This window comes from Equus quagga, chromosome 6, assembly GCF_021613505.1.
Source record: "Equus quagga isolate Etosha38 chromosome 6, UCLA_HA_Equagga_1.0, whole genome shotgun sequence".
In the NCBI taxonomy this organism is placed as follows: domain Eukaryota; kingdom Metazoa; phylum Chordata; class Mammalia; order Perissodactyla; family Equidae; genus Equus; species Equus quagga.
The window spans coordinates 60,538,212-60,564,770 of NC_060272.1; the positions used below are offsets into that span (position 1 = coordinate 60,538,212).

Below are 26,559 nucleotides of genomic sequence, written 5' to 3' on the forward strand. Positions count from 1 at the left end.
AATGGCCCACAAAGCCTAAAATATTTACTATCTGGGCTTTTACAGAAGAAGTTTGTCAACCCCTGAACTAAATACAACTTTGACACCTGCTCCCTAACTAGTATGAAAATTTTGCTTTTTAACATCAGCTAATGTTGGTCGATGACGTGATACCAAAAAGTACTTGCTGGAAGCAATTCTACGGAGGGCCACAAAACTACTGCTAAATACCAGGGACTCAGTATCTCCAGGGGCAGGACCCAGGAGTCCCAGTTTTAATATAGTCTCTGGATGACTCTTACACACACGCAAGTTGGAGACCCACTAGAGCCCTCTGGACCAGCCCAGTGGTTCTGTACAGATTCTGGCTCAGTGAGTCTGAAGTGGGACCCAAGAGTCTTCCTTTCTAACAAGCTCCTGAGTGATGCTGGTTTGGGTGGTCCAAGGACCTTAGTTTCCTCATCTCTAAGATGGAGATGATAAAAATCTACATCTTAGGGTTGTGGTGGGTGTTAAACGAAGTAATGTACATTTATATCCTAGTCCCACCCCTTCTAGGCTATGTCTGAGCAAGTTACTCAATGTCTTGGTTCCTATAAGTAGGGATAATAATAACAATACACACTTCCTAAGGTTGCTGGAAGGAGTAAATGAGATAATATACGTAAGAACAGAGCCAAGAACACAGTAAATGCCCAAGAATGTAAGACACTATTGTTATTACTATTATCATTGTTACATAAGTTGTCTGATGCGTAGTAGATATTCCACCAGTCTTAGTTTCCTCTCTCTTTCCTCTCTTTCTGTCCTCTCATCCCCACCCCTCCCTCCAGTTCCTTCTGTCGATTTCTAACATGTTTAATTAGAGAACCTCTTCAGGAATGCTGATTCAGAAATACCCAAACCCAGTGCAGAGGGTGCCACACAAATAGGGACCCAAAAGGAGCTTGGACATGGACTGTGGTGCCCAGGCCCACCTACCCACCCCTGCTCAGGCAGCGCTGTGGCCGGACCCCTCAGGACAACACAGCAAGTGGGCTCACCAGGCATTCCCACCCCATGGGCACACAGACGTTCCAAGATGCCTGGATATTCTTACTTCATAGCGCATTAATCTTTGTGGCACCAAGTTTACTTTTCTGAGGACACCCATTTGGAACGAGACATGGCAAGCCTGAGAAGTCATTTTTCTTTGGCAGCACTGACCTCCACAACAAAGTGAGTGTCCCATGCAAGGCATCTGGATTTTGTTTCAGGCTTCTCTTTGCTTCCTTGGGGGTTTAAGTGCTGCCAGGAACTGCCTTCCAAGAATTGCTTAGGAAACCTTAATTTCTAGATTCAGGGTGAGGTTTATGGTTACACCTTTGCCTGAAATAACCAAATTAGGGCCAATCCCTAATCCCAGTGCACAAGGGTGCACTGGTCACCAATAGTCCCTGTTGGTCCTGTGGCCACCTTATCTCCAGGCAGGCAGAAGGCACAGTCACCGGTCAGGATGGTGTGCCTTCCACGTGTGAGAGCAGGATGAGTGTGAGGTATGATGTCTTCTACAAGCCAGGTATTCGGTCTCTGCCAAATACCACCAGTATCAACAAACCCAGCATAGAAACCATGTCTGTATGATCTGCTCCAGGGGACCTCAGCTTGCTTTGCTGTGAGAAGATTCTGTCCAAATAAACACACTGCTAGGACTAATATTCCCAACCAACAGCATCTAGAATAAAAGGAAACGATTCGGGTTACCTATAGAGAATAAGCAAATGAAACACAAAGGGGGAAGGACAATAATTAGCAAAATGAGCACCTGTTCTTTCCCAGGCACTGTGCTACCTGGGATTATTTAGAAAATTTTTGCTAAACATATTACCACCATCTCTCTGTCTCTCCCTCCCTCCTTCCCTTCCATCCTTCCTTCCTTCTTTCTTTCCTCCTTCTCTGAATAATTCAGTCAAAGAGCCATTTGACAGCTTCTCCTCCCCTTTCCTCCCTTTCCCTTCCCTTGGAGACAGTAGGGGCTGTGAAGGCAGCAGCAGAAGGGCTGGGAAGTCCAGGAGACAACCAGTGTGCTAGGGAGATTAGTTACATACAGGGGAATTCAGGGGGGGAAAACAAGAAAGAAAGGAAAAAAGAAAAAACTATATTGAGAATAGTGGGAGCCATATTTCTTGCTGCTGGAGAAGAGATTTACAAATATGGCAAGGGGGAAGGCTAGAAATAACCCTGATGTGCTGGACTGGAACTGAAGGTATCAGTGTGAACTCTTTTAGGTCGATAAACAGATAACTATTGAAAGAGATATAGTTATATGAGAGTGTGTATATATGTACGTTTATACACATATCCATATATGGATATAAATAAATATATTTTCTAAATCTGTCCTCTCAGAGGGTCTAATAGTAATGACATACCAGTAGCAATGAGAACACTTACTGCCTAGATCTTACTTTTTGAGTACTAAGAAGAACCAGGGTTCCTTAGGGAAATGGTTGATTCCAGGTCTGGGGCAGAGAATGTACAAGATGAGACTAGAGTATCTTGTTGTACCAGAACGTAAGGAAGTGCTCAAAGAATGATGGGGACATGTCAAAAGGATATAGGAGACAACTTCAAGGGGATTTCATCAGCCAAATATGGGACAATTTGAGTATTAAAGTAAATGATAATAGGTTACAACCCACTGAATAAAACAGGAATTCACAAGTCCATGATGATATAAATGAATGAATGAATGAGGAAAAGGGAAAAGCTCTTCCTGACAGTAGAATAACAACTACTATATGTAGAAGAATGAGGGAAATAGGAAATCAAAACAGACAACCATCACAATCGTGGTTAATTCGTGTGGGAATCACCAATAGATGCTGAAGTGAGTGCATGACGGTTTAATGGGTGTAGGATATTGGCATAGTTTTAAGAGTATCTCCCCACAAAATATTTATCAAAGGGAAAAATAATGACCTAATGGAATAGAAAACAGACAGGCACCAACTTGCCAGATGATCGAGGTTGGCATCACCAGGGACGTATCAACACTGAGTTGCATCCTGATGTAATCCATGGAAAAGGGTACAGCATCACTTCTGTGGCCTTCCCACTAAAAATGGATGGCCTGAAGCTGGTTGTGAGGAAACATCAGAATGACCCTAGTTGAGAGAAATCTCACAGAATGAAAGGCCTGCACCCTTTAAAACTGTTAATGTTGTGAAACAGGGAAAGACTGAGGAAATGCTCCGGGTTGAAGGAAACTAACAAGATGCAAAACTCAGTGATTCTGGATGGGAAGCTGAACCAGAAGGGAGAAGGACACGTTGAAACGCTTTTTGAAACTTAAATGGGTCTGTGGATTGGACAATAGTGTCCAATCAATGTTGATTTCCTGTTTTGGACAATTGAATTAGCATGTGTTAGTGAGGGTCTTTGTTTTGGAAAAATGCACTCTGGAGTTTTTAGCGGGGAGTTGGGCACAGTGTCTGTAACTTGCTCTCAAGTGATTCAGAAAAAGAACGGGGGGAGGGGTGCAAATATACGAGAGAGAGAAAGAATAATAAAAGATGGTGAAAATGTGGTAAAATGTTGAAAATTGCAGATTCTGTGAGAAGGGGATATGGGAGTTCTTTGTACTGACAAGAGGTGAGGTCACAAGCACAGGATCCACAAGGCAAATTTACTAACATTGCATTATTTTGGGGGTATTTGCTGGACCGGCCTTTCCAGCATGTCCCTGGAACAGGATTATATATCCCACCCCACTGATGTCTGGCTTGGCCATGTGACTTGCTCTAAGAGCCATCACTTAGTTCCGCCATCTCTTTTCCTTCTGCCAGGAGAAAAGCATATCCAGACAGAGGCTGCTCCTTTAACCTGGATCCCAGAGCTGATCCACAGGAGCAGAGCTGCAGCATGAGCCAGAAGGAAACCTTTGCTGTGGCAACCCCCTGAGATTTGGTGATCATTTGTGATCCACAGCAAACTTAGTCTCAGCTGACTGATACAGTTAACTCGTAAATAACTTGTGGTTAGAGCATGAATATAGGGTGTCTATCTGACATCAAAGCCCATGCTCTTTCCATTTGATAGAAAGAATTATTTATTGATTTCAAAACCTTTTTACCGATTAAGCTGGCCTTGAAGGGCTCAGCTGAACTGAGCTTGTCCATTTCTTAGCACTTAGGTAGGATTTTGTCTTATAATCCTTTTTAGTTCTCTTATTCTTCTTTGCAGCAGATTATTTGCAGCAACATTGTGGATAAGATAGCCCCCCAAAAATTTCTGCTACAAAACACCAAAATGCTGGATAAAATATGGCTGAGCTAGCAAGAAAGTAAAGGAAATACTGCGAGTATTTAAACTACTCTGAAATACTAAAGGACTGAAAATACAATGAGAACAGGAATCCAAGGAGAGGTAAGTGAGCAATAAAGCTAAAGGTTGTTCTAAGGGTGTATCTTGACTCCTAGAGATTATTTTATATATATGTATGAAAGAGAGATATATATACACATATATATGATATCGATATATAGATACCTATATCTTTTTATTTTGAAAGAGTTTAAGACACAAAACAAGTTGCAAAAATGATAGAGTTCCTGTATACCTTTCTCCCAATTTCTGCAATGATAATATGTTACATAATCATAGCACATTGGGAAAACCAGGAAACTGACATTGGTACAGTACTATTAATTCAGGTATAGACCTTATTTGGATTTCACTAGTTTTTTTGTTTTTTGTTTCTTAATTTTTTTGTTGTTGGGAAAGATTTGCTCTGAGCTAACATCTGTTGCCAATCTTCCTCACTATTTTTTTGTTTCCTCCCCAAAGCCCCAGCACATGGTTGTGTATTTTAGTTGTAGTTCCTCCTAGTTCTTCTAAGTGAGCGGCTGCCACAGCATGGCTACTGACGGACAAGCGGGGTGCTTCCACACCCAGGAAACCAACCCGGGCCTGCCAAAGCAGAGCACGTGGAACTTTAACTGGTAGGCCATCAGGGCTGGCTCAGGATTTCACTAGTTTTTAATGCACTATTTTTAGTTTTAGGTGTTGAGTTCTATGAAATTTTATCACATGTGTAGATAAGAGTAACTATCAACACAAAGAAACTCCCTCATGTTACCTCTTAATAGTCACACCCTTCTCCCAGCCATAACACTCGGCAACCACTCGTCTGTCCTCCATTGCTATATTTTCACAACAAGAAGGGTGTATGGACAGACTCTTACAGTATGCGACCCTTTAAGATGGGCTTTTTTCACTCAGCACAAGGCCCTGAAGATTCACCTGAGTCATTGTATGTACCAATACTTCATTCCTTTCTATTGCTGAGTAGTATTCCACTGCAAGGATGTTCCCTGTTTGTTTTTTTTTAAGATTGTCACCTGAACTAACATCTGTTGCCAATCTTCTTCTTCTTTTTTTCCCCTTCTTCTCCCCAAAGCCCCCTAGTACATAATTGTATATTCTAGTTGTGAGTGCCTCTGGTTGTGCCCCTGTTTGTTTTCTATTCACTCATTTTTTTGGTTGTTTCCAGTTTTTGATGATTACAAATAAAGCTGCTATGAACATTCATGCACAGAGTTTTGTATGAACATAAGTTTGCCTTCTTCTAGGATAAACACCCAGGAGGGGCTGGCCCAGTGGCGCAGCAGTTAAGTGCACACGTTCTGCTTCAGCAGCCCAGGGTTCGCGGGTTCAGATCCTGGGTGCAGACATGGCACTGCTCAGCAAGCCATGCTGTGGCAGGCGTCCCACATATAAAGTAGAGGAGGATGGGCATGGATATGAGCTCAGGGCCAGTCTTCCTCGGCAAAAAGAGGAGGATTGGCAGCAGTTAGCTCAGGGCTAATCTTCCTCAAAAAAAAAAAATCTTAAATAAAATATTAGCAAATTTAAGTCAGCAGTGAATTAAAAAATAACACATAATGAGCAAGATGGGTCTACCAAAGGAACACAAGGCCGATTTAACATTAAGCAATCTATTAGTATAATTCATCACATTAACTGATTAAGGGAGAAAAACTATAGGGTCATCTTAAGAGATGCAGAGAATGTATTTGATAAAAGTCAACATCAGTCATGATAATACTTCTCAGCAAGCCAGCAGAGAAAGGATCTTTCTTAAATTGATAAAAGGCATCTACCATGAGCATTTAATAAAGTTCAACATCTTATTTAAAAGAAAAAGCTGAAATAGAAAGGAATTTGCATAATCTGATAAAGGACATCTATCAAAAGACAACAGCAAAACCATACTTTAACCTTTAACATTAAAATCATTTCCTTTAATATCAGGAATAAGAAAGGATGCCTGTTACCAGTACCTCTATTCAATATTTCCCTGGCTATCCTAGAGGGCAGTAAGACAAGCAAATGATATAAAAGGTTTGAGGATTGGAAAGATACAAATGAAATCATCATTATTTGTAGATGAGATAGTTTCAATCTAGAAAACAAAAGAAACTAAAAATAAATAGTATTAGAATTAATAAGTTTAGCAGGATTGCTCAATATAAGATAAATATACAAAAATCACTCGCATTTCTATATATTAGCCACAAATTCTTACAAATATAATTTTTTAAAAGATATTTAGAATAGCAACAACAAAATTAGGATTAAATCATAAAAATATGCAAAATGTTTGTGGAGAAAAATTATAAAATCATTTGAAACCCCAATATATCATGTTCACACCGATATACTATATGGGTTCAGGGATAGGAAGCCTACATCTCTCAAATTGATCTATAAATTCAATGCACTTCCAATCAATATTCCAGTGGACTTTTTTATGGAATACGACAGTATGATTCTAAAAGTTACATGGAAGATTAAAGGGCCAAGAACAGCCAAGATATGCCTGAAGAAAATAAGGGTTTTCTTTTGGGGGGGGGTTTAAAAAACCAATGATATACAATATAGAGCCCAGAAACAGAGTCATGTGTATATGGAAATTTGACATAGACAGAGATGACATTGCAGATTAATGAGATAACTGATTATGGAAATGGAAAATAAAACTGGATCCCTACCATATACCATACACAAAAACGAGTTCTACACGTGTGAGGACGTAAATATGAAAGAAAAAACTTACAGCTTTAGAGGAAATATAAAAGATATCTTTTTTTTTAAAAGATTTTATTTTTTCCTTTTTCTCCCCAAAGCCCCCCTGGTTGTATATTCTTCATTGTGGGTCCTTCTAGTTGTGGCACATGGGACACTGCCTCAGCGTGGTTTGATGAGCAGTGCCATGTCCGCACCCAGGATTCGAACCAATGAAACACTGGGCCACCTGCAGCGGAGCGCACGAACTTAACCATTTGGCCACGGGGCCAGCCCCCAAAAGATATTGTTTTTTTTAAATTGAGGTATAATTAACATTAAAAAAATAAAGGATACCTTCATTACTTTGGGTAGGAAAGACTTTTTTTAAAGATACAAAACCCATTAAAGAAAATTATTTGTATGGTTGGCACATTAAAATAAAGAGCTATGCACTGAAAAACGTCATAAAGTGAAAAAGCAAGCAGCTACTGAGGAGAAGATATTTACCATACACACACACCCAACTGAGAATGAATATCTCGGACATATAAAGAATGCTTACAAATGAATAAGAAATAAGAACTACCAAATAGAAAAATGGTTAACAGGCATTTCATAAAAAGGACACATGTATGGCCAATCAACATATGACAAGATATTCAATCTAAGTAGAAATGAGGGAAAATCAAAACCACAAGGTATGATTTTATGCCAACCAGATTGGCAAACACGAAAAGTTTGACAATACCAAGAATTAGTGAGGATATAGAGCTATGTAAACTGGTCCAATTTCTTTGGAAAACTTTTCAGCATCATCTGGGAGACATGACAATAACCACCCAAGAATTCTACTCAAGTATAGTCCCTAAAGAAACTCTTCCCTATGATCACAAGGAGACATATACAAAAATGTTTATAGCAGCATTGTTTGCAACAGCAAAAAGCTGGATGGTCCAAAAGTCTTTTGACTCAAACATGGATAAATTGTGGAATATAGTTACAATGAAATATTGTAGTGAAAATGAACACACCACAGGCATACCCATCAACACTAAAGATTCTTACTTCAGTCTTTTACAAAATGATGTGCTTTTATAACGTTTGGCTTTTGCTATCACAGTCTAGGAGCAGTTTTCGTGTCTTGCTGTTAGTCAGTATTTCAAGTTGTGATAACAGAACCAGTTGTGACGGAAACTGGGCTCTGAGTCACGGGCGGGCAGGACTTCATTTTGAGTCATGACTGGGACACATAAAATAATAAAATAAAATGCCCTGGGCACAAATCCACAGTGTCAGGTACTTCTCAGATTTTCCAGGAGCCACTTGCTACTTCCTCCTACCCTCTCCTTTCCCACAATCACAGTTCCATCTCTTAATGTCTTCATGTGTTTGATAAAGCAGCAGAATATCCCTATGGTGGTCCCTGGCACTAAGTTCCCCAGGACTGGCCAACCTCTGAGGATAAGAACAACCTGGACCTCCCAGCTCCCAACTCCCTTCGCCCCCCAGATTCTCTAAGACCTTGGCCATGACAGATGGGGGAGGTTTCCATTTCAATTCTAGGCTCTCTGACCAAACCTCTCAAGTCTGCGCAGCCTTCACCACCCTATCAGAGTCTACGCAAGCTGGGACTCGGAGCCAAGACATGCTCAAGAGATCCTGAGTCGGCAAAACCAGCGACTACAGCCAAATACAGGGTTCAAATAACGTATCGCACAGCGCTTCACCCACCCCATTGCCTGCCCAAGGGTCAGCCTTGCGCCACTGCGTCCACGCCTCCCTATTACGTCACACAAGGCGCCCGGAAGTGGCGGCTGGTTTTCACGTCAGTTGGCTGCGCCGAGTTGGCCGTTGCCGCAGAGTTGCTGGGAGGTGACGAGAGGTGGAGTCGCTGGGGCTAAGATCATGCCTCACAGCGAAAGGTTTTCTGGGCAGCAGAGGCCGCTAGGCTTGGGATGAAAGAAGCAGGGCAGATGCAAAATCTGGAGAGCGCGGGGGCCGGGCGGTCAGTGAGCACCCAGACTGGCAGCATGACCGGTGAGTGCCCCGAACCCAGCTCCCGCCGCTGCTGCCTTTCGCTCTGTCCTGTGCGTCTCCTGCGGTTTGACTCCGGGTCCCTGCCTGCCCCTCTTCGCCTGCGCTTCTGCTCCTGGATGTGTCATTCTCGCCCTGGGCCCGTCCCCGCCTCGGTCACTGGGACCCCCTCGGGCCAGCTGCATCGGCTTTTGGTAGTCGATCTCACTAACCCCCTTTACTTTTCCTCCCAAGACCTAGAGCTGGGATCTCGGGGATCGATGAGCCTGCATATTTCTCAAACGATGTTTTTGCCTTGATTTCAATATTAACCGCACGCCACGATTTCCTGTATTTCAACTACTTTATGCTCAAAGGCCACCGCAGTCTTAGTACGTGTTCTAACCACTGCCTTATCGCAACGTCTTACCACAGTCCAAAGAAAGGCTTGCTCCACGATGATCAGATGCAAGGACTTTTCATAACGCCCTTTGGATTGTTCCCATAGCTACGTGTATTAGTTGTACTGTTTTTCCTGCCGGGTGAAAGAGGGCCCGACTTTGGAAAGTGCGAGAGGAGGTCGCCCGCAGGGAGGTTGAAACCAGTCTCCTGCTAAGAAAGCGCTTTCTTTGCCCTCTAATCCTTTTTCTCTGCCTCCTGCTGAAACAGCTAAGCTAAGGCTGCTGCACCCAAGTGGGATTGAGCTTAGTTCTTATTTTCATCATTCGGGAAATTTTAAAGTGTTTGCCCTTTCTTCTGTAGGTCAAATACCAAGGCTTTCTAAAGTCAACCTTTTCACTCTGCTCAGTCTCTGGATGGAGCTCTTTCCAGCAGAAGCCCAAAGACAAAAATCTCAGGTATAATATGTTTCCTTAGGCAGTTTTTCCTGTTAGAAAAGCAATCGTCTAAAATTGGATTTTATTGCTCCAGTTTCTACCATACTTAAAAACAAACTAAATAAGGCTTAAAATTTGCAAAAGACCTTTACGGATTAGTGGGAGAGTTGTAATTCATGGCTTTAATGGCTCCTCTTTCCAGTCTAGAAATAGAATAGTTACTCTCTCAGACTGTGCCATGTTTATCAGGTATTAATGGTATTTATATGTTGGTTTAGCCAATTAGATTATTGTCTATACCACATAATTTATCACTCAGTTGTATACTGTTGGTATTTCATCTGGGTAGTTTTTCCTCTCTCCTACCAAACTGTAAATTGATAGAAATTGTATCTTCTTTTACTTGATAGACCTCTTAACATCTACTCTTATCATAGATAATCTGTGGATTTAATTGGTTTTGTTCCATGTAAGTAGTCTCTTTTGTTGAATCTCAAAAGAGATGATCAAAACAGGTTAGGAATGTATAGTAAGAATAATCATAAAAGCCAGTGTACTGGAAGCATGTACGTTCTGCGTCTTTTCTCTCCCCTACTCTTGCGCAGCAAAGTGCTATGTTCTCATCATTTTCCATCACGCTTAGAGTTCAGTCCTCGCCATTGGAGGAGTTCGCTTTCTTCCATGCATGGTGCTAGGATCCCACCATTTTGGTTTAGTAGATTTGGAAGTTTAGAGTATTATCACTAACTTTTAGGGGGCCAACGGCCTATTATAGAAAATAGTATTAGGTTAAGTTAAGCATTTAAGACGTTTTTGAAAACAGAAGAAAAAGAGGGAAAAATTACCCATGGGTTCTCACCATTCTAATAACATCACTTTTAACATTTTGCTACTTTCCCTCCATCTTTTTGTAAGCACAAGGTTTTTTGGGGTGTTTTTTTTTTCTCTTAAAAAATAGTAATTATATTCTGTGTACGCTTATTAAAGTTTCCAACTTTCCAGTAATTTTGCTGGAAGGTTGCTTTAGATTTTCCACAGAAAGATTTTTTGTAAATCCTTAAAAACAGTACTCTTATGAGGTCATTCATAGCCATCCTTTTTTCCTTTTCCATTTTTGATGCCTTCTTTACTGTGTATGAGGTTGTGTGCATGGTACTAGAGATACAAAAAGAAAAGACGTAGTCCTTAGTTTCTAATGGGGACAAAAACTGGGCGTTTAAACAAAATACATTTAGATGGTGGTGTCAAGTACGGAGTGTAAGCAGAGAGACTGCCAAGACTGGAGACTGAGAGCGAAGCTGTACCTGGGGAAGTAAAGGAAGGATTCACAGGGGAGGTTGCCTTTGCATTGAGACATGAAGGATCAGTAGGTGTTTGCCAAGCCGAGGGACTCCGTATGGAAAAGCTTGGAGGAGTGAGAGAACTTGTGGTCCTCGTGTTGGAGGGTGAAGTTGGGTGGAAGGAAGAAACTGAAGATGAGGTTGGAAAGATATACAGGAATCAGATCATAAAAAGCATCGTATGGAGGCTGGCCGGGTTGCATAGTGGTTAAGGTCACGCACTTTGCCTCTATGGCCCGGAGTTTGCGGGTTTGGATCCTGAGCGTGGACCTACACACTGCTCATCAAGCCATGCTGTGGCAGCGTCCCACATACAAAGTGCAGGAAGATTGCCACAGATGCTTGCTCAAGGACAATCTTCCTCAAGCAAAAAGAAGAAGATTGGCAACAGGTGTTAGCTGAGGGCCAGTCTTCCTCACCAAAACAAACAAACAAAACATTGTATGCCTTGCAAGGGAGTTTAGATTTTATCCTGTAAGTGTTGAGATTGCATTGAAGAATTTTAACAGGGGGTTAGGGAATTCATTTTTTTTGTAATTAAGACTATTTTTTAGAGCACTTTTAGGTTGACAGCAAAATTGAGGGAAAAGTTCGCAGATTTCCCATATACCCCTTACCTGCACACATGAATAGCGTCCCCCATTATCCATATCTCCCCAGAGTGGTACATTTGTTGCAGTTGATGAACCTACATTGACAACATGATCAGCCAAACCCTATGGTTTACATTGTGGTCCAGTCTTGGTGTTAGATTTTCTGTGGGTTTGGATAAATGTATAATGACATGTATCCATCATTACGGTATCATACAGAGTATTTTCATTGCCCTAAAAATTCTCTGACCCCATTACCCCTGGCAACTACTGATGTTTTTTTTTTTACTGTGTAGTTTTTACCTTTCCCAGAACGTCATATAGTTCGAATCATACAACATATAGCCTGCTCAGATTGGCTTCTTTCATCTAGCAATATGCATTTAAGGTTTCTCCATGTCCCTTTATGGCTTGATAGCTCATTTCTTTTTAGCACTAAGTGAAATTCCATTGTCTGGATGTGCCACAGTTTATTTATCCATTCACCTACTGAAGGACGTCTTGGTTGCTTCCAAGTTGCAGCAATTATGAATGAAGCTGCTGTAAACATCTTTGTGCAGATTTTTGTGTGGACGGAAGTTTTCAGCTCCTTTGGGTGAATACCAAGGAGTGTGATTGCTGGATTGTATGATAAGGGTATGTTTAATTTTGTAAGAAACCGCCAAACTGTCTTCCAAGGCAGTTGTCCCAATTTGCATTCCCCCCAGCACTGTATGAGAGTTCCTGTTGCTCCACATCCCCTCCAGCATTTGGTGTCGGTGTTCTGGATTCTGTCCGTTCTGATAGGTGTGTAGTGGTTTGTCATTGTTTTAATTTGCATTTCCCTGATGACATGTGATGTGGAGCATCCTTTCATATGCTTATCTACTGTCTGTATATCTTTTTTGGTGAGGTGTCTCTTAGGGTCTTTGGACCTTATTTTAGTTGGGTTCTTTGTTTTCTTGGTGTTGCATTTTAAGAATTCTTTGTATCTTTTGGATAACAGTCTTTTATCAGATGTGTCTTTTGCAAATATTTTTTCCCAGTTTGGGGCTTCTCTTCTCATTCTTTTGATACCGTGTTTCACAGGGCAGTTTTTAAGTTTAATAAAGTTCAGCTTAACATTGATTTCCTTCATAAATCATGCTTTTGGTGTTGTATCTAAAAAGTCATCACCATACGCAAGGTTGTCTAGGTTTTCTCCTGTGTTATCTTCTAGGAGTTTTATAGTTTTGTGTTTTACATTTAGGTCTATGATCCATTTTGAGTTAATTTTTGTGAAGGGTGTAAGGTCTGTGTGTGTATAAGCAATTCTCTTTTTATGATAAAGTGCTATCTCTTGGGGTAGTTTTCTCCTCCAATTCCTGTATGAAATGTATTATAAATAGTAAAACATTATTAAAAATGTTCCTCATTTTTATACCTTGTTTCGCAACCACTCCCCAACTCCAAGCCTGGCTCCACACATTATGAATGGCTTTGAGAAAGCTCTTCATTTCCTTCATGGTTTTGAAGTCCTTTATTCTTTCTACTCGTTAATAATGGCTTAGTATTATTTTTATGAAAGGTGAGCATTTTCAAGCAGTCTGATTTTTTGGTTTGCTTTTGTTTTTCTTGCAGATAAAATTTATCTTGAAGAGACAGATTGGAAGCAAATGTTTAGAGATTTAAGAACTTTTAAAAGTGCACTTAAAGAGCTGGGCTTTTAGGGGCCAGCCTGGTGGCGCAGTGGTTAAGTTCACATGTTCCAATGCTGCAGCCCGGGGTTCGTGGGTTTGGATCCCAGGTGTGGACATAACACCGCTTGGCAAGCCATGCTGTGGTAGGCATCCCACATATAAAGTAGAGGAAGATGGGCACGGATGTTAGCTCAGGGCCAGCCTTCCTCAGCAAAAAAAGAGGAGGATTGGCAGCAGATGTTAGCTCAGGGCTAATCTTCCTCAAAAAAAAAAAAAAAGCTGGGCTTTTAGAGATTGAGTACTAATTTTGAAGAAGCTTTTTTTTAATATCAAGATTTGATCTCATTTTAATTTTTATATCTATCTATATGGATATATAAATCTATTATACATTCTGTGCTGAAATTAAGTTCTTTTTTGACAGACAGGCACATTAAATTAAATAAATAATTCCAGTATTAATTGCATATTGATGTTCATAGAGAGAGTAAGACCTTTTTTCCTTTAAGAAAAGAAAAATGTTCTTGACGCTAAAGTAGTATGTTTGTTTCTCTTGAATTTTTTATTCTGCTTTTGCTGTGCAGAGTAAGTTACAGAAACTCTAAGATGCAATTTGACATGTATTTTGTATTAGAAACATTGCTTTTGACACTTTACCAACCTTTTGTCTTTTCAAAAATAAGATATTTTTATGTGTTACCAAAGTAATCTATGTTTATTATTTATAAAATTAACAGAAGGAAACAAAAATTCCTGAGGCCAGCCCAATGGCGTAGTGATTAAGTTCATACTCTCTGCTTTCATGACCCGGGTTGGCAGGTTCAGATCCCAGGCAGGGAACTGCACACCACTCATCAAGCCATGCTGTGGTGGCATCCCACATACAAAATAGAGGAAGATTGGCAGAGATGTTAGCTCAGGGCCCATCTTCCTCACCAAAAAAAATCTCATAATTCCACCACCTAGACACTACTGACATTTCTGTACTGTTTCTCAAACTTTTTTCTTTATTTCCTTTACTCATTTGACATCATTTAATTCTGGATCTCACCTTTTTCACTTAACACACAAAATTAATTATGCTGTAATACTGTTATAAACATTGGAGCAAGAAATTAGTCTAATAGTTTAAGAGTAGCCAGTGGTTTTTATAGTTTGCCTGCCTGGGTTCAAATCCTGGCTCCACCTCTTGCTAGTTATGTAAGCTTGGGTGGGTTACTTTCCCTCTGTCAACTTTCTCATCTGTAAAATGGAATGTTACACATACATATTACATGGGGCTTTTTTTTTTAAAAGATTGGCACCTGAGCTAACATCTGTTGCCGATCTTCTTCTTTTTTTCCCCTCTTCTTCTCCCCAAAGCCCCCCAGTACATAGTTGTGTATTCTAGTTTTAGGTCCTTCTGGTTGTGCCATGTGGGACGCTGCCTCAGCATGACCTGATGAGCGGTGCCATGTCGGCGCCCAGGATCCGAACTGGTGAGACTCTGGGCCACCAAAGCTGAGTGCATGAAGTTAACCACTCAGCCACAGGGCCAGCCCCGTACATGAGGCTTTTATGACAAATGAATGAGTCATATTTGTAAAGCTCTTAGATAGTACCTGGCACATACTGTGTACTATATGTGTTTGTTATTATCATTTTAATGATTGCCTAACAGTCCATTCTATCAGTGTACTGTGTCTGTTCCCTTATTGTTGGAATTTACATTTTAAATTCCAATGTCTGAATTTTTAAATTGTCTGTGATTTTTACCAGCCTTAGTGTATTATAAACTTACAGCCACTTCTAAATAACACCGATATCTGAGTTTTCTGTGTTGTCAAATATTTACACTCTATGGGTGCTCCTTGAGGTTTGTTCAGCAAGATATACATTGAGTATAAAGAGTAATAATTTGTAAGAATCCAGTCCGAAACTAGATAAATGAGTGGGAGAAAAAGCAATTGTTATGAGACTTCTGGGGGGAAAAACATAATTAATTAAAAGTTTTAGAAGGGAAATCAAGGACTATTGAAAATGGCTATCAGTTAAGAGTAGTTCTCTCTCCTCCTGGTTCATAGTTTTTAATTTTAGTTAAGTCAGTCTTACCTAAATTGCCTGAATAGTGCTTTAGTATAAGAATTAGAATAACTGCATTGTCCTCTCATATTTCTCTACATATCACGTTGTCTCCCTCTCCCGCCTCTTCCCATTCTGTCCTCTGGTACCTCATTTTTATGCTAGAAGACCTCACTCCTTTTCCAGAACTGAAGCAATGTAGCATAATGGTGAAGGCAATGGATTTGGGACTCAGATCCGCGCTTCCTCGTTTATTAGCTGTGTGACCATGGTCCAGTTATTTAATCTCTCTCAGCCATGATTTCCTCGTTTGTAAACTGGGAGTGACAGTAGCTACTTTGTAAAATTGTGACAGTAAATGAGATGGTTTAGGACCTGGTACGTGATAAACACTCGGTAGCATTAGGTAGTGTTATTATCATTGCTCGTAAAGTCATCCTCACTACTGCTACCGTCCACACTACCGCTACCGTCCACACTACCATCATTTTGCTACCAGCATCACCACGTCCTCAACTTCCTGTTGTTCTTGAACAGAAGCCTCATTTCCAGGGCATGGCTTTTCTTTTCTTAGAAGACTCCTTTTCTAGCATCCAGCATTTGTTTCATAATACTGAGAGATCAATATTCACCGAGTTTGCCATTCCCACTTTTACACTTTCTCCAATTTATTATGTCTCCCGCCTACTCTGGGGCTCACAGAATTCTGCTGTATCAACCTGTCTTAATCATCTACTCACTTCATAGTCACTTTCCTGTGTTCGTAAATCATTAACTCTATAAGGGCTGCATCCTGAGCACTAGGTTTGTGGCTGGGACATGGCAAGGGCTCAATAAATAGTCTATAAATTAATAAATGAAGAATAAATCTATTATGAAAATTTGTGTTCTAAAAATAAATAAGTAAATGAAGGAGTTTCACCCCTGGCTCAAAACTTTCTACTTCAAGTTTTACTGTTAAAGGAGACTTATGGACGTCTCTTTGTTAATATCCTATTGCTGCTGTAACAAATTACCACAAAGCTGCTGGCCTGAAACAACGCAAGTTTATCATCTTACAGTCCTGGAGGTCAGAAGTCTGAAATGGGTCTCTCTGAGCTAAAAGCAGAGTGTCAGCAGGGCTTGTTCCTTCTGGAGGCTCCAGGGGAGAATCCGTTCCCTTGTCTTTTCCACTTTCTGGAGGCTGGAAATGTGGGCACCTCCTTGGCTCGTAATCCCCTCCTCCATCTGCACAGCTAGCAGTGGCGGGCCTAGTCTGTCTCGTGTTGCATCATTATGGCACAACATATGACTCTCCTGCCTTCCTCTTTCACTTCCAAGAACCCTTGTGGTTACTTGGGGCCCACCCAGAGAATCCAGGATGGTCTCCCCATCTCCAGGTCTGATGATTAGCAGTCTTGATTCCGTCTGCAGCCTTGCCAGGTAACACAGCATAGTTGCAGGCTCCCGGGGTTAGGACAGGGGATGATTCTCTGCCTGTCACAGTCCTCATCCAATACCTTTGCTACCTAGTTGCTTATCTTCCCACTGCCAGTTAATTTACCTCTGTTCCCCTTTAGTCCTTCTTGGCTATGGCCATACTCTGGACTTTTCCATTACTCAAAACTGTCCCAACTGTGGAATCTTAAACTACAGAATTTGTTTTCTGGCCACAATTTTGAGTCCTTCCATATTTTGGAAGTATGCAAGGGCCAGATCATAAAGGTCTTATTTACTGGGTTAAGTAGTCTGAACTTGAACCTGAACAAAGCCAGAAGTCAGTGCAGTTTCATCAAGGAAAAAAGTGAATGATGCAAAGCCAAGGAAACCAGCCTTTAAATAGGAAATATTGAATTAATCATATGTCTTATGTACTAATCTTTTTTTTCCCCTTAATCTGCTTTTCATTAGGAAAAGGAAGAGGGAAAGCATGGACCCCTAGGAGATAATGAAGAGGTGGCCAGAGTATCTACTGATAAAAAACTGGTGAATTTTTACAATTTTTTTTAAAAGATGTGTCATAATAACAAAGCGAACGGAATGGTTTAAAGTAGAATAAAAGTTCCTCTTATACTCAAGTTCCCCATTCCCACTTCCAAGGGAGTTTCTTGTATACTCCTCTAAAAATTATCTGTGCATTTACAAGACTATACATGTCTCTCTGAAAAAAAACAAACACAGATGAGATTATTCTATATTGTGCTCCTACATCTTACTTTTTTTTAATTTTCAAGTTTAACTCTTGACACCTTCCCCTATTAGTTCACATAGATGTGTTCATAAACATTCTTCCATGGTTGTCTCGAACTGTAACACATCTTGCTGGTTTAAGGAGTGCAAAGGCCCTAACTGCTCTTTACCCAGGCTGTTTTCTCAGAGTTTGTGTTTGCAGCAAGCAACCTTGAGGGTTGAGGTAATATCTCCCTCTGGGACAAAGCAGGTTTGCTTACTGTTTGCAATAAAACATCGGAATCCCCAAGCTCGGTGTTTCTCTCCCATAACACAACCCACTTCATTCCAGAAATCCATGTGGGCCCATCTGCATGACCCCCATGGGATTTGTAGGCAAGGGAACCATCACAAACATGATGCTCATACTGCTTGCTGTGCTGTGAATGATAAAAGTCCCTTGTTTCTGACCCAGGAGTTTCACGTCTTCTGCCAGCATCCATGAAACAATGGCAGGCTAACTTACTAGGTTGTACATAGGTTGCAGTCAAAGCCCAGACCTGACGAGATGAACTGTGTTCTTTTTACTATTGCACAGTATTATCTTGTTAATTTAATCTTTTGAATTTTCCAGAGATTCTGATTCATTGGGTGTGGACTGGAGACAAAACATGTATATTTTGTAAAAGTTATCTCGATGATTCTGATGTATAGTCCTGTGAATTTCCTGACTAGTTCTGAGGATGAGTCTCTAAAATGCCCAACAAGAATGTAAAAATAATTTGTGTCAGAATATTTAGATGTTTTTAATTATAAGAAAGGCAAAGGGAAAAAAGTAGTGAATCACCATTTAAGTAAATATACCAGTTCATATCCAAGACCGACTGTTCTCTTTTGCCTATGTTTTAATGTAAAACTCTGTGACTAGGATTACATAGACGACTTGCCAAGATGTTAGTGAAGTGAAGCAAAATCAGGATCCAGAACAGTGACTCACTGAAAAGATTCAGTCTTCTGGGAGTTGCAGTAAGTGGAAGTGCCGCAATGGAATGCAACTTAGGCTTTCATTTGCTTTGTTTTGTTTTAAGTTTGGGATGGAAAAATATTTGTCTCAAACTTGATATTTTGGCCTTTGCTGAAAAGATATTTTCTGAGGTGACAAGGACTCTAGACAAAAATTGGTAAATAAACTTGGCCTAAAAGATTGTTCTAATAAAAAATGAATTGATGAGTGTGCTTCCCATTTATTATGAACAATTTTTTTAAAGTCTTTTGTGGTCAAGTTTTCTGGCTTTATTTCTGTCTGCTTAACTACTTAGAAAATCTAAAGCTAAAAGCATTGCATTGCAGCCATTTTCATTGGTTACGATTTGTTCAGTTTAATAAAATGAGCTCCAGCATGCTAAGATATTTTGATAAAGCCTCATCAGTTCTTTTCTATACTGATAATTTCTTTTCAAAATGCTTTGTGGAAGTATTCAGAAGTAGATACTAACATATACTTTGTAGCTGAGGAACATAAAACTCTAAGAAATTTTGGGATGGGGAGGGGAAAAGGTTCACAAATTCAAGGTAAATTTAAAGTTTATTTTAAAAGCCAGTATAGATAGATCTTTAATATTTTAGATATATTTTTGGATATAGATTTTGTAAAGGAAAGAGTTTTGTATTCTTTTTAACTGTTCTTAATGTTTAGGAGATGGTTAATTAACTCGGAAAGAGAATTCTATAAAATCTTCTCTGTTCCTTTTTAAGCATTTCACAAAATATCATTCTCCATAGTTTCACATATTTATACTCATAACTGAAACTGGATCTTGACTATTTTAGTTAATATAGCTTTGGTCTGATCTTTAAAGTGACTTCAGATATGTTCTTTTGGGGATAACTGTAGAGTGAAATCCCTTTGAAAGGGCACAGGGGACGATGTATATTAGTTCTCAGCCCGAGTTCCCCTCGTATTGTAACAGTCCCTTAGGAACCCAAGGATCAGGTTTACATTCCTTACTTCAGAGTCTTGGCTGTGAAAACAGCGTAGACTATTTTGTACCTTATGTAGAACTGATTTTTATCTTCGTCTGTTCTATCTGGTATTAATATTGTTGCACTAGCTTTTTGGGCTAGTATCTGTAAAAGGTAGAGCACTTTAGGTTTTGAGTAAGCACTCTTTGGGACTCCTGCCAGTGCCCAGCCTCCAAGGCTTAGCGCAGAGTCAGCCCAATCGCCTGCCTGTGGGTGGGATCGTGCTGAGAGAGCTCAAGCTCACTGCTCTGGCTTTGAGTTCTCTCTTCCTTTCTAACAGCTGAGGCTATGTCTTCCTTTTCTTGAGCTTGAATATGCATTTAAAAACATTTTTTAAATTATAAGTAATGTATATATTTGTAGGAGGTGGGACCTAACCACATTCGTCTAGACTACCATAGTGCTAGAAATTAGTAGAGCCAGTTTTTTAGAAAGAAGTTGAGAGTTGTCTTTATTTTAGTCAATATTTAAGATGGCCTCTCCTTTAGTTCTATAATTCTGCCTTTTATCATCTGTGGGTGTTTCAGAAAGTCATGTAAACCCTCTGGGCTTCACTTACCCGTTTGCAAAATCACAGTTTTCCATATTTTTTCTTATTACCATCCAGAAGCTTAATACAAAATAGATGATATAAGAAACAAGTCAAGTCAACTTGGTTCTTGCCCTTCACTAGATTAACTAAGTTAAAATGTATTCATTTTTCACTAGGACAAATTAATGATAATTAGATGCTTAATTGTTTGGTTAAGAAAGCTTAGATTTAGAAGATTTCTGGTATAAAATCAACATCAAATTTAAAGAAATTTTTTGGACCTGAGAAATGTGCTTTTGTTCAAACTGCATTCAGATAAAGAATTAAACAAAACTTCCATTTTATTAATAAGTCAAATATAATCCATGATATGATCATTAGATGTTATAACTAATAAATTATTTTTTTGATCTTAATGTAGGTGAAGAGAACTGGTCTTGTGGTGGTGAAAAACACGAAAATTGTTGGTCTGCACTGCTCTAGTGAAGATTTACATGCTGGGAAAATTGCTCTTGTAAAACATGGGTCAAGACTGAAAAACTGTGATCTTTATTTTTCCAGAAAACCATGTTCTGCTTGTTTGAAAATGATTGTAAATGGTAAGTGCAGATAAGGCTTTGTTGGGGGTTAGTAGCATTTGTCTGAGAACCATCAGTGGGAACAAATTGCCTAAGTACCACAAAGATAATTTAGAAATATAAATATATATCTGAAGACAGTTTGATACACCGTAAGAAGAGTCAGAAAACATGATTCCAGTCTCAGCTCTGTCACTAACTAGTTAGATGACCCTCAGTGTTTAGTGGACAAATGCTAGCTACTATAACAAATAAACACCAAAATTTCAGTGGCTTAATATACTAGACATTTATCACCAGTGTGATAGTCCAACGTAGGTGTTGCTGAACAGCAGACATCTTTTCTCCATGTAGTTGATTCGTGGGCCTAGGCATCTTCTGTTTTATTGCTACTGTCATCCCCTTGGGTCTGGAGTCCTCTGCATCCAGAGGCCGACTGAGAAAGAGGGCAGAGAAGGCATAGCTGCTTCTTAAAAACCCTGGCCTGGAAGTTACATACATCATTCTGTTCACATCCGTTGTGGGACTGTAGTTCCTGGCCAGGCACCTGTCTCCTAGTGACCACTACACTTTGGAAGGAGGCGCACCAGTCACCAATGTATGGCTATCCATCTCTGTCACACCGGGCTGTTCGCTAAACCTTTGTGCTTATTGTTCTGTTTTGCACCCAGGTAAATATGCAGACCGTTCTCCCATTTAAAAAATATTATATCTTTGTCGACACAAATAATCCATAATCAATCTGTAAATCAAAATTGAGATGAGTTTATTATGAGCCAGATCTGAGGACTAGCCTAGGGCCTTCCTTCCCCAAGGAAGGAAGGGCACCAAAGAAGTGGGGTGTACAGAGTGGTTATATATCATCTTAGAACTAAGAGCGTACATCCCATGTGATAGGAATGTCCCTTTTACAACAGTCATGAGATTGCTTTGCTGGCAAGGCAAATTGGTGAACACAGCAGGTCAGTGGTCACAAGGTGAGCACAGCAGGTCAGTAACTAATCCTTAGTTTAGGGAGAATTGCTTACCCTAAAGGAAATGCTGATATGGGGAGGTTATATCCCTACCTGTAGGGGCATCATTCCTGCCTTTGGGACATAGTAAATGTTTAAAGCAGATGTACAATGCATGCTCAACAAACAGGCCACGTCAGGCCCTTTTGGAAAAACAAAGTCAGGCCAAATTAGTTTTACACCAAGTGGCTTCCTCATGTTCCAGTGTATCCTACTGCTTGTCATTTATTTATCATTTTTCCCGTTTTGATCTATGATCTTTTGATAGAAGGCATTGATGATCAAAATATTGTCCCTTAGCACCAGGGTGGTTGCTGCCTGCCCTGGGTCCATCGTGTCCCTCAGTGCTAGGCTGTTATCTCATTTATTTGCCCAGTTGTCCACACTGGGAGAAATAATTGGATATAGTGGACAAGCATAGAGGTATATATATTAACAGAGGAAGCATTTTATAGGTTTTTCAATTAATTTCAGGTTGTTGCACAAACATTATACATGTGCTTTTACGTGACTCCTTATGCTCACATTGTTTACAATTATAGAATGGCTACAGTAACAATTATGACAATTCAGTATTTGAAAGGATTGGTTTTAAAAATGAGTTCTTAGGCATAGTCTTTATCAGAAAAGGAAGTTTGTCCAGAGTTGTACGATTGACCTTCTCAAGTCACTGAGCAATCATTACTCTAGCTTGCATGCCAGTCTTACAACAGTGAGTAAAGAAAACAGTAATTAGTTTGAATATTATGACTAGTACAAGAATTCCAAGAAGTAGTAGAAATAGGAATTGCAATCTGGATCAAAAAAGGGAACTGATAACTGAAGGGAGCCAACCAAACAAATCAAGACTGAGTGTAGGAGCGCTTAAGACATTCACCTGCTTTTTTACGTGTTTTAGCAGAGATGACACATTGGAAGATTCATCAGGTATGAAAACACAGTGCTCAGTTTCAATGATTGTACACATACCACCTTGGGATGCAATTAAAATATCTAAGGCCATTGTTTTTTGAAAGACAGCCTTTTTCATTAGACATTTTAGTATTTAATAAGGCTATTCCTACTTGATTATTGGTAAGGGCTCGTTGAGTAAATTTAGTCAGGATTTCTATATGTGATAATGACATCCTCTAGTCCCCAAGGAAGGAACAAATATAGCCGCTAGGTGGCCATACCAGTGGAACACTGAGAGAACCCATCCAGCCATAAGGAGAGGGAGAATGGCAACAGATGCCAGCTCAATGTGAATCCTTCCCTGTATCCAAAGGAATCTCAGGGTGCAGTATTTTAGCCATCCAGGCAGTAGCTGAGGCCAGAGGTTTGTTCCACATAACCATTGAGTTCCATTAGGAGCCACCCAATGAATGCCTGACCTTCGAGACCAGTCTTCCAAATCAGTCACTTTCTTCAAGTATGATAGAATTCTGAAAACCTTAAATGGAACAATTATAAAATAGGTATATAGTTTAAGCATTATTGAGGTTTAATTGAGGACAAATAAGTTTGGAAATACAGGCCTGGTCCAGAGTCTTGGGATAGCTGTCTACCATAGATGCTGTCTTCTCATCCTGGTTTGGAGATATTTGCATTGGTCAATTGAAGTCAAGTATCAGAAATAAGAACTGAAACCCACTCAGGTGGAGAAGCCTTTTTTTTTCCCCACTAGTATTTGTGGAGAAGATACTCAAGATACTAGAATTTGGGCAAGGGTGCTCTTGTGGCCATTTTTCTTGCCCTTTTCCTTTTTTTTCCTGCAGTCCTAGGAATTAGTGATGGTCTAGATGACAGTTCCCAGAGAGGCTGGATGATAATCCTTTTTGAGATAAAGGAACTGGGTGGAATCTGCACTGCCTCTAGAGCTGCTTTTCCAGTCTTACAAGGATTTTAAGGATAGTTGCTATTCATTCCTCAGAAATTTGTGTGGTAACTTCAGTGACACTATAGGTTGATCTACCTATCCAAGTACATCAACCCTAATTTGCTTCTTTCCCTCTGGGTGCTTAGTTTTTATTTTAACTTAGGGAAGAAGGAAAGAAAATTTCTATCAGGCTCTCAGTATCAGCTTCCGGTTTGGCCAAATTTATGATTGTAAGTTGCTAAGTCCTTTCTAATACCTTTTAAAGTTTCAGCCGGGACAAACAGTAACTACCTGGCAGTGTCAAACAGTTCCAGTAATCTTTAACATAGCGTTTTCCCAGAAAATCTCTCAGTCTCATTAACTCTGGGAGTAGATTATGGAGGGGTCTGTAAAGCCATGGCGTAATATATTTTCCTTTAGGTCACTTTTATAACTCAACTTCTATTAGATTTTTGCAGCAAAGCTTTCAGTAAGGTTATTTGGGAATTTTGAAGTCTTTGCTTTTAAGTGCACTTTTTAAATGATCTTATCTGATCGGAGCATTCCTTCTAATGGCCACTGTAATTCCCTGAGGCTTGCGGCCGTTTGGTAGGACCCTTAGCCTCGAATGGAGTGCAGCTCACATTTCTGCCTGACTATGTCTGACCACAAAATGAGGTGTAACCACATTTTGTCTGACTGTATTTTGGGACCTCCAACCTGATGATGATTAAGCCAAGCCCTCAGGACATGAAACAAGCTTGGTAAGATTTTTTTTTTTTTTTTTTGCTGTTCTTTGCAAATATTTACAGCTTCTGGAACCTTTAGTTTGAGCTATTATGTCAGAAGGTGGTGAGCTCAACTCTTTAAAAATTTCCCTATTACCTGGCTCTTAAAAAGGAGCCCCACATTGGCCACTGTAATTTTAAGTTTTCCTGGGTTATCTCGCCAGCTGTTTACAGATTTTGTTAAGGACTTGCAAGTTTGAGCACAAAGCCAACCGGAGTTCCAGGGGGAGGCTGCCCATTTGGGAACTATTAGAAGCTCAATTTCCTGTTTTTCTTTTAGTTTAGTTTTACTGTAATGTCTGAACAATTTCTAGGGACAGTATAGTGGGTTGGAAATGTCCTGCTTGTGAGTATTACTCCCTAAAGAAGGGTTGTAAACACTCTTGTATGTGCGTTGGTTTCTCCTGCCAGCAGTCGAAAACTACCACGCGGGCTCAGAGTGCGTGGGTGACCAGCCCTCACATGCGCTTCCCCGGATGAGCCTTTAATTAATTAGCATGAATGATAATGGAGTTCTCTGTGGAACCACTACTCTCTTGAGGATTGATCCTCTGACACTCCCTCGAGGTTTTCAGTCACCTGAGAACACTTTTCGGCTGGGAGGAGCTGATGTGCCTTCTCTCAGAGCTGAACAGAGGCTGGGGCTGAAGCTGGGTCTTGATGGGTGAGATGTGTGGAAAGAGGAACACATTCCCAGTCAGGGGCGCAGCACATGCGGTGCCATCAAGTTGTGAGAAGCAGGTTCTGATGGTCAGTGTTTGAAATGGAGAATTATTCTTGGAGAGAGTAGTGGCAGATGGATTATAATGATAGGTTGGGTTTTAGTGGAGAACTTTGAAAAACTGCATGGCCTTTGGCCTTTATCTTATAGAACAGTTTCTAAACTTGTTTTGAGGAAGAGCTGTTTTTATTTACATAAAATCTTAAGAGTAATGATCGTTTTGTGCCCTTGAGCTACAAGCGGAAGCACTTCCGGAAGAAATGGTCACGTGGCTAGAGCCTCTTGGCCTGCAACAAGCATTTCAAGCAGATAGGTATCTATGATAGTTATTAGATTCTCTAGTCTCTCCCCTGCAGTTACGAATAGTGGCCGTGGCATTTTTTTCTTTTTTCAGTTAACTAATTAGATTGAGTATTCATTTTGTCACTTGTGTGAATTGACCTATAATTCCTGTTATAGATAATGTAGAGCCATTGAAGATTTTTGAACAGGATGTAAAATGATTAAAATTATTCTTTTTTTTTTGTTATTGAATTGGAGCATGGAAAGATAAGAGGTTCAGAGCTTGATTAGTAGACTGTTGCATTAGGCAGGGTATAAAATAGGGTTCCGATGGTGGCATTGATATAGAAAGAATGTGAAGGAACCAAAACATTTGTTGACTGATCTCTCCTAGAGTCAAGGGAGAAGAATGAATTAAGATAGTTGTGTTTTGTGCTGAGTTGACTATGCTGAAGCACTCTCGATAGGCTCAGAGCCAAGAACTAGAGAGAAAAATAGGGGAGTGCAGCTAACTCACCCCTGCTTGATGTCTTGAGTTAAGACATTTAAACCTGCCGAAGAGGTAATGAAGTGTGGAAAATCAGGAAGCACATGTGATGGGAGTGCTTTCGTGTTAGTGTTATACCCATATATAAATAAAATCGCTAGGTTAGATGAGGCTTCTGTGTTATATCCTGGGAGGGGGTGTGGTTTAACCCCTGCTATAGCTGAGTTACTTTTGTTACAATTACCCTTACCTCAGTGACAAAGCAAACATTTCTGAAGCCCAGTGGTTTTCAGAGTGTGGTCTGTGAACGGCTGATGGTCCACGAGGTCAAAACTATTTTCATAATAATATTACACTTACACTAGTAGTATCAAAAGAATGATGAGTAAAACTCCTGTTGTCGTAGTATATATCAAGGCAGTGGTAGTCGTTGTACTCTTCATGGCCATGTACTTGGAGTTAAAAAAAAAGTTTCATGTAAGAATGTCCTTGATGAAACAGTAAAAATAATTAATTTTATTAAATCCCAACCCTGGAAGTACACATCTTTTTAATATTCTGTGTGAGAAAATAGGGGGTAGACCTAAAGCGCTTTTTCTACAAACCTAAGCATGAAGGTTA

General features: G+C 40.0%; 1 protein-coding gene across 2 annotated transcripts in view; it reads left to right on the top strand.

Annotated features, from left to right (window-relative positions):
* Positions 1-8,875: 8,875 nt before the first annotated feature.
* CDADC1 (cytidine and dCMP deaminase domain containing 1) overlaps positions 8,876-26,559 on the top strand; it is a 48,298-nt gene continuing 30,614 nt past the window's right edge. For both annotated transcript variants that reach the window (XM_046664362.1, XM_046664361.1), the window contains exons 1-4: positions 8,876-9,066; positions 9,805-9,899; positions 17,421-17,495; positions 20,654-20,831. In XM_046664362.1, coding sequence (XP_046520318.1) covers positions 8,985-9,066; positions 9,805-9,899; positions 17,421-17,495; positions 20,654-20,831 — 430 coding nt within the window. In that variant the 5' untranslated portion in view covers positions 8,876-8,984. The remainder of the gene's footprint in view (positions 9,067-9,804; positions 9,900-17,420; positions 17,496-20,653; positions 20,832-26,559) is intronic.